The sequence below is a fragment of the Akebia trifoliata genome, chromosome 5 (genome assembly GCF_017979445.1).
Source record: "Akebia trifoliata isolate Shusen 1 chromosome 5, ASM1797944v1, whole genome shotgun sequence".
NCBI lineage: Eukaryota > Viridiplantae > Streptophyta > Magnoliopsida > Ranunculales > Lardizabalaceae > Akebia > Akebia trifoliata.
In genome coordinates, this window is record NC_141379.1 from 30,389,721 (window position 1) to 30,398,312 (window position 8,592).

Here is an 8,592-nt window from a genome sequence, read left to right on the forward strand (position 1 = left end):
CTCAAAAAGTTTTATGCTCAAGCTCAGCTTAAGTCAGTCGTATTTCCTTCTACTCACAAGCTTGGTGGGGTTAATTTTGGAAGGTTGAAGCAATAAGTGAAGCTTCAAAGTTACACTACGAAATGTCCAATTTCATTGTGAATGTTTATTTCTTCCTGTCGAAAGGGGATTTAGAATTTGAAATCTTGAGCCCTGACGTACAGATTTTTATTAAAACTAATAATATCCTGACTTCAACTTGGACAGAGGTAAGAGAAACAGAGTAAATGTGTGGCAACAACAATGAATGCCAAATTTACATCAAAAAGGGGAATCATATCGACAAAAACCCAATAGCAATGTCCATCCCTAACAATATTAAGAACAAGATACCTAATCTCGCTAAAAATATCAGGATGGTGATCCAAACATAGATCAACAAACCTGATCTGCAACAGGAATTGTAAGAAATGGGAACCTAAGGAAACCCTCCCCTTTTTAGAAGAAGAACTACTTTCCCTAAAAAGGTATCTTAACTTAAAGATAAAATTCATTTGTAATATTAACCATCTTCACATATATTATGACCCCTATATTTTCCTAGGCAAATATTTGAATTGAGATCGAACTCAAAATGAAAGACTAGGATACAATTCATAGTTCATACGCTTGGTATCATTTTCATTTCAACAAGGCGTCGAGATTTCGTTATGAAAATGTATATGGTTTGGGAATCTTCCGGTACTCCAAAGAACATCTCTTTAACGTCTGCATCGTTTTCTATATCTATCTCAACGAATGGATGGCTAATAAAAGTATATTAACGAAATCTTCCTTTTATCCATTCATTAGATTCTCCTTGTATATGGTATTTTCATATTAAGAGTGAGATTAGTTGTGACAAAATGAAAAATCTATAAAATACTAGGAAATAATGGTGCACATTCTATCGAACATTTAAGAAGAGCAATACATCGAACACATTAAATGCAACACGATAATCAAGTTCTAAGACACTAATAATTGTAGTTCTAACTCATGAGAAAAATATCATCTTATAATTTAAAATTCTATAAAATTTTATAAAACTAAATAATGAAAAAAATTATCATTGCATTTCTTTAAACATTAAAAATCTAATACAACTCTAGAAAATCAACATTAAACATGAAACTCTAACAAATCCAAATCAATCCAAAAAATTAGTCATTTAATGATAAAATTTACATCAATCCTAAATAGTCTAAAAATTCAAATACTAATTGTACCTAATCAAATTTTACAATCTCGGGTTCGAATACCCCAAAACACATACACAAACAATTTCAATTCAAATTTCTCACGATCTTCACAACAGAGAGAGATAAATCGAAACTATTCTCATGATCTCCACAACAGTGAGAGATAGATCGAAACTATTCTCATGATTTCCACAACAATGAGAGACAAAGACGGAGAAACTTGCAAGTTTCTCACGTTCTAACAACGGAAAGAGATAGAGAGAGAGAGAGAGAGAGAGAGACGGAAACTTGCTATATTTTCTAAATCATCCAACGGAGCCGAGAGGAGAGAGATTGAGAGAGAGAGAGAGAGAGAGGTCATACCTCTTCGTCTTCGATTTCTTGTTGCACTTGTTCGAAGGAAACCCTTTCAACTGTAATTTCAGACATTTTTATCAAAAGAGACGAGGACAAAATGGTATTTTCAGTAAACATTAACAAAAGGGTATTTTCGGGAAAAAAATTTATTGGTTTACTGTTTTTACCGTTTTGGTAAAATAAATTAATTCCGAAAACGGTAAATTTACCGTTTTCGGAATTAATTGCTACAGTGTACCGTTTTGGTAAATAATGGAAAAGTTGTACCGTTTTTGGTAAATCTGCCTTGAAAGAATCCCCATGTCTCTGAAGCTCTTCGAATTTCCTCCACAATCTCCTTTCTTCGATCACTATTATCGACACCTTCAAGATCTATAACTGGAATCTCGAGGCAGCTACCGTCACTTTTATTGACTGAGTACTCCTCCTTTGGTAGATTCTCTGGTGAATGGATGAACATTCTGGGAATCTTGACCACACCGGAATCTACAAGACCTTTGACTCCGGCTTTTGTGTCGTCGAACTCCTTCACTTCTTTCGCTCTATCGTAATCTGACCCACCATCTCCGTTGATGGATTCTCCGGCATCCTTGACTAACACTGACATCTTGTTCTGGTGGAGATTATACCGAACAGAAGAGATTGGAATTTGGATTCTTATGACAGCTTCAAACCTTTAAAAAGCCATTTTTGGGGGTTTTTTTTAGAGAGAAAAAAAACTAAAACCACACCCCAATAGATGACAGATTCTAAAAACGTGCGTTTATCACCACGATTAAAAGATATACTTTTGACTTTTGGGTTATCCTCCAGTGATTTTGATTAAAGTTAAGAGTGCTGATTTTTTAACTCAACCAGATAGAGAGACTCAAAAACTCACCGACGTGGCATGGGTAAAGAATCATAGATTCCATTACTCAGGATACACAACCAACTTGCCATCTATAGACGTGTATCCATAAGATACAATTGTGTCCCAAGCCAAAGAATATGCGGTTCTGTACGCATATCAAGTTGGCGAGTTTTTGAGTCATGCTCTCAGGTTTTGTTCAAAAATCATTAATCTTAAAGTTATTATTATTATTATTATTTTTTGTTATATAATTCAGTGCACGGTAAGGTAAAAAAAGTGAGCGCCTATTTTTTCTAACGCCACCACAACCACATGACAAGAAATAGGATTGCAACACTTGAGCTTCTAAACTTAGGTTAATCCCAACTTAGATAATTATTTTATTTTATTTTTTTAATTTTTAATTTTTAATTTTTAATTTTAGGTGGGTGGGGGGTGGGGGATGGTTTTCTCATGGAACAAACCTAATTTTGTTTTGATTAGCAAAATAATTTTAAAAAAAATACCATTAACACTAATACAAATTTCATATTTAACCTCGGTTCATATTGACCTAGGTTGGTCGAATCCTCAACTTGAATTAAGGCTGGGTTTAGTTATTCTAGCTCAGGCTTGCCCATCAATTAGGTTGAGTCTAGGTTTAGTTCGGGTAATCCCGCCCAAGTTGCAACCCTAAGAAAAACCTTTTAATTTTTTTCCCCCAAAAAGCTATTATCATCAACCTATTGGCAATACCCTTTGGTTTTTCTTTGTGCAAATATATTATTTAAACCCCCCCCCAACCGAAAAAAAAAAAAAAAAAATCCTATGTTGTTCTTTAAGTTGCATGCAAAGTTAAATTTTTTCAACTTACTAAATTGTCTTGATGGATTCTTGGGGAAAGAACATTTGTTTTTTTTTTTGGCAAAGATTGAAGATGAATGTATTTCATTCATTTGACATTAGTTTATTCTAAAAGAGATAAGTCAAAGCGTATGTACATCTCTAATTTTCACTGAAGTCACTCAACCTCGAGTAGTTTGTGAGATTATTCTACATTTAAAACTAGTAATTTAACTTATGGTGTGATTTTATAATAGGGTGATGTCTATTATATGAGTTGTAATAATCTAACTTACACACATGGCATACTCAATCGATATCCCCTGACGTGATAGGTTTGAGAGTCGTAGACCTGTTCTGCTCAAGATATAAAACTGCACATTTTAATGAAGTGAGTACAATTCTGTATCCCAAAAGAGCAAATCTATGATTTTCAAACCTATCACATCTGGGGTGTTGAATGAGTATGCCTAGTGGGTAAGTCTGATTATCACAATTCATATTATATCATAATTTTGAGAGGTAAATGGGTCACATTCCAAATTAAAATGTATCAAAAATCCGACAGCACATGTGATAAACATGCCCATTTAAGATATTTTAATCCTCCAACAACGTCATTGATGATGGAAACAATATGTTACTTTTTTCTATAAAAAAACCAATGGTCTGGTTAAAGTGTAATAAATACACTTTGGACATTGGATTTGTATCAAAATACCCTTAATTTTTATTATTATTATTATGATTTATCAAAATACCTCCAAATTCAAATTTTCAAAGTGCATTTATTCCTAAAGGCAAAGGCAAAGGCAAGATAAGTTTCTTGGTTTCCATTTCATTTCCAGTACACAACACACATATTCATTCCATACTTGTGAAACCTTAGATAAACTTAATTACAAATTGATTATAGCTTCAAGCTTATTCTCAGCTCAGGAACATTAGATATCTTCAAACCTTATAACCTTACAAATGTTGGTCTGTTCATCACAGCTTAAAATGAAGAAGGGCAGAGTTTCCGTCTAGTCCTTTTGACCGGTAGTAGGTGCTGTATTCAGCGATTAGAGTTTCCCTGTATAAAGGGGGATTATCATCAGCCAATAACTCCTTTATCGGTCCATAGGATGTTAGTTCCTGATCACTTGGATAGAAAAGGGTTGCCACCGAAATTCTAGGTCCAACACGCCTGGCTAATACTCTATGCTCCACGCTTTTGAACTTGTCATTTGTGATAAGCTGCACAATAGATGAAAATACAACCTAGTTATAGTATAAGCCCTGTTCGGATACAAAGTAAAAAGTATTTTCTTTTTCACTTCATAAAAATTTAAGTTTTTTTTACTTTTTGAAATTAACTTAAACAAGCATTTTAACTTTTCAATTCTTAAAAGTAAAAAAGAGTTACTTTTTAAAATGTATCCAAATAGATTCTTAGAAAGATAAGACTTAATTTTCTGAGTCATTAGCGCTAGGTGTTTCTGGTGTATTGGTTAGCTTTGTATGAAATGGAATCAGACTCAACCATGTTTTGTGTTAAAATCTCAGAATGGGTGACTTACGGGTTCCAAAAAGAAGCGTACCAGAATGAAATTCGTCACCAAGTGGACTGTTATGGATGTCGACTGTAGAATGTGCTGGTGAGTTATGACCCCACAAGATAAGGGCTTAACTTTTTGTGCACTTGTTAATTATTGTCAAATTTATGGAAATCTAATGCAAGCATACCTGTAGAAGATCCCCAATGTTTGCTAATAGAGTTCCCTGCTTAGGAGGTAAATCAAACCATTGATTTTGATGAAGAACTTGAAGGCCACCAATATTATCTTGTAGAAGTACTGTGAGGAAGCTAGGGTCTGAGTGCTTGGAAGTTCCTATAGTCAAATTTGGCTCAGGGCATGCAGGATAGTAATGGCCCGCCAATGCACGAGGCTTCATGCATTTGATTTGTCTAAGGTAGTTGGGGTTAAGACCTAGAGCTTCCGAGAGTAATTCGGATAGTGTCTCCTTCAGTTTCATCATATGTTGACTGTATTCGATCATTATCTTTCTGTGAAACAATGAACAAATATTAATCAATAAAACCTCGCATTCTTGAACAAACGACCACTCCAATGGTTGTTTTGGGTATATTTGGTTTGTGTCCACAGCTTCTTTTGTTTGTACAAGTTCATGCTTTTGTGAACTATTTAAAATTCTCTTTCCATAGATGTTAAAAATGCAATTCTATGTAAAATCTCTTTATGACATAAATCTAAAAACCCATCAATGAGCACAAAAGCTAGAAGCAACAATATGTCTAAAGTATACTAAGCTCAAATTCCAATGATCGAGAGTCCACCATCGATTGTGGTTGGGAGATGGGTACAACAATGTACAAATAAGCATCAACTCCTCCCATATTTGATAACTAATCGCATGATGATCAAGTGTAGAGGTGTCAATTGGTTGACTTCATGAATTCCACTTATAACCAGAATAAAAACACATATAAAACATTGGTTTCGGGTATGAAATCCTTGGAACCAGACCAACCCTACAAATACTCGTAACCCATCTAGTACCCAATAAGATAGATAATTATTTTTTAAATGAAATATATATCATGTTATTAATTCCTCACTTGATAGTTGATATCAACAATTAATTCTTCAAGCAAATCAAACTTCTGAAAAGAAAACCTTAGAAAATTAGGATCTTGATGAGATTGAGACCAAGAATAAATAGGACATCTGAAGTGACATGTAAAGCGAAAGTAGAAAAAACTAAGACTTCACATTCTATTTAGATTCTAATTTAGCTGAAGACATTTACTTCTTGGTTTCTTGCTACCTCATTGATTAATATTTAATTAAACTACTTAATATCCAGATAAAAAACTTACAACTAAAACAAATCCACTATCAATCCTAATCGAAAGATCATCAGATCCATCATGGTAGACCCAAAACCGACTAATATCGATTTCAGATACATGGTGGAATCGGGTCACTTTGTACTCATTGATGTCCTTAATTAATCAAGTGTCACCAGTGAAATAAATTTTACTTGTAGACAGTGTGAAATATACGAAATAGCAAAGATAACACAATTGCACAAAAAACACAAGGATTTACGTGGTTCAACGGTGTGCCTATGTCCACAGGATAAAACAAGAACAATCACTATTTTCTCTTAAGTTTACAGCCCTAGAGATCTTTATTTATAAAACCGGAAGTTACCAAAACATATAAATCTCCCCAGAATAGAAATCTCCCAAAAAAAGAAAATTCTTAAGAAAATATTATACGATTACCCTTTTCCATACCCCTAAAAAATTTGGGCTGTGGGCTCTACGCCCGCAACTCTGCGTAGTGCAACAGAATAAAAGAGATGTACACAGCAGATAAGAGTTAGTTTGATTGGTATATAAGCCTAAGAAATAATACCTGCAAACTGTAGGCAATTCCATTGGGTCCAGCTGATCATTGTAGAAAACACATGCAAGTGTATCCCTCCAATTTGCAGCTTTTGATATGTAAAGGTCTCCATTGCATACAAATCTTATTCTTCTGTTTAAGTCGCGTGAATAAACCTCCATCTTTAAGTCCTTGGGTTGCTCATGAAATCGTCTCACACCTTCAATCATCTCATCTAGAATGTTAATTGGAATTCCATGATTCACCATTTGAAAGAATCCCCATATCTCCGAAGCTCTCCGAATTTCCTCAACAATCACGTTTCGTCGATCACTATTATCAACGCCTTCAAGATCTATAACTGGAATCTCAAGGTGGCTATGGTCAGTTTTAACTGATTCCTCCTTTGGTAGATTCTCTGGTGAGTGTACGAAGATCCTGGGAATCTTGACCACACCAGAATCTACTAGTCCTTTCACTCCGGCTTTTGTGTCATCGAATTCTTTGACATCTTTTGCTCGATCGTAAACTGACCCACTTCCAGTATTCCCGACTACAATTGACATCTTTAGTTCTTGTGGAGATTATTGAAGTGAGACTGAATTGTGAACAAAATGGTGGAAAAGCTTAAGTTGATATGTCATTATTGATTTTGGTATTGAAATGGGTTAAAGAAAGACAAGTTGGACAAATGGATGTCAGTTTTAGATTTGATCCTCTAACAACGTCATTGATGATGAAATTTTTTCTATTTATGGACTGGTTACAAAAACAAGACGAAATCAACAAATGCAAAAGAAAAAGAAGTCAAAAGCAAGAGAAGTATATCTCTTTCCCATATATAACTATAACAAGTCGGTGATCTATAGATTCTTTCAATAAATCAAATTAAAAATGTGTTTAAGTGGGTTTAGAATTTAATTCAGGGTCGGTGATGGATGGGTTCATGAAGAAAATTTTTTTTTTAACATGAAACATATATTCCCAAGGATATAATTACCATTATTTTAACTGATGGATTTTGTGTTTTAATACATATCCCAAGTAATCAATTTGGATCCAATACAGCGATCCGATAATGGCTCAGTCTGAAAAATTATTGGATCAGATTCAAATTTCTAACAATACTACCAATATCCTGATATTGTAGATTTTTTTCTTGAGTCGTGATAATCTGACTACCCCACGTGCCAAACTCAATCAACTACCCTAACATGACAAGTTTGGGAATGGTAGATCTGCACTCCTCTCCCTGGAGATACACTTTTTTATGGGAAAGTGCAGCCGTGTATCCTGAGGAGCACAGATCTACAGTTCCCGAATTTGTCACATCGTAGTCAATTAAGCTTGCCACATGGGGTAGTCAGCTTATCACAATTCTTTTGTCATTGGTACCCAATCTTGTTCATATCCTTTCAGTCAAACTTTCATTGAAAATGCATTTAATATGTCTTGCTGACCCTAATGGTATAATATTCTAATAAGCATTCGATGGTGAGTGAATGTGAGGTTGGGGAATGAAAATGATGCTCAATGTAATGGTATAATATTCTAATTAGTGTTGATGTTGATTTTTATCATTGGTACCTTTTAGTCACCGTCGACATTTTATTTAAAATGCATTTAATATTTCTCGGTCACTCTACTGGTATAATATTTTCAGGAAAATGCTGGAATGACACAAACAGAAACACAAAGGTGACAAAAATGATGTGGTGGCACGCACATAACCATAGATGCATTTTACTTGTATCTCGCGGAAAAGCATCTATGGTAATGTGCGTGACACATCATTTTGTCACCTTTGTGTCACCCCAGCACAACCCATATATTTTAATAAGCGTGAATGATGAGTATGTAGGTGGTTGAGTGATGAAAATGATGTTCCACCATCTATCCCATATCCTGTCTTTTCTTTATCATATTTACATCCATCTTCATT

General features: G+C 34.4%; 1 protein-coding gene and 1 pseudogene across 1 annotated transcript; both read right to left on the reverse strand.

The window, feature by feature from the left end:
• Positions 1 to 2,292, reverse strand: part of LOC147402118 (deacetoxyvindoline 4-hydroxylase-like) — a 10,743-nt pseudogene extending 8,451 nt beyond the window's left edge.
• Positions 2,293 to 4,043: 1,751 nt separating this feature from the next.
• Positions 4,044 to 7,301, reverse strand: LOC147402119 (1-aminocyclopropane-1-carboxylate oxidase homolog 3-like). Its single transcript, XM_086443634.1, has 3 exons — positions 6,681 to 7,301; positions 4,981 to 5,302; positions 4,044 to 4,491 (listed from the first exon to the last, which is right to left on the reverse strand). Exons 1-3 carry the CDS (start codon positions 7,214 to 7,216, stop codon positions 4,243 to 4,245), a joined length of 1,107 nt encoding a protein of 368 aa, XP_086299760.1. The 5' UTR covers positions 7,217 to 7,301; the 3' UTR covers positions 4,044 to 4,242.
• Between the last annotated feature and the right edge of the window lie 1,291 nt (positions 7,302 to 8,592).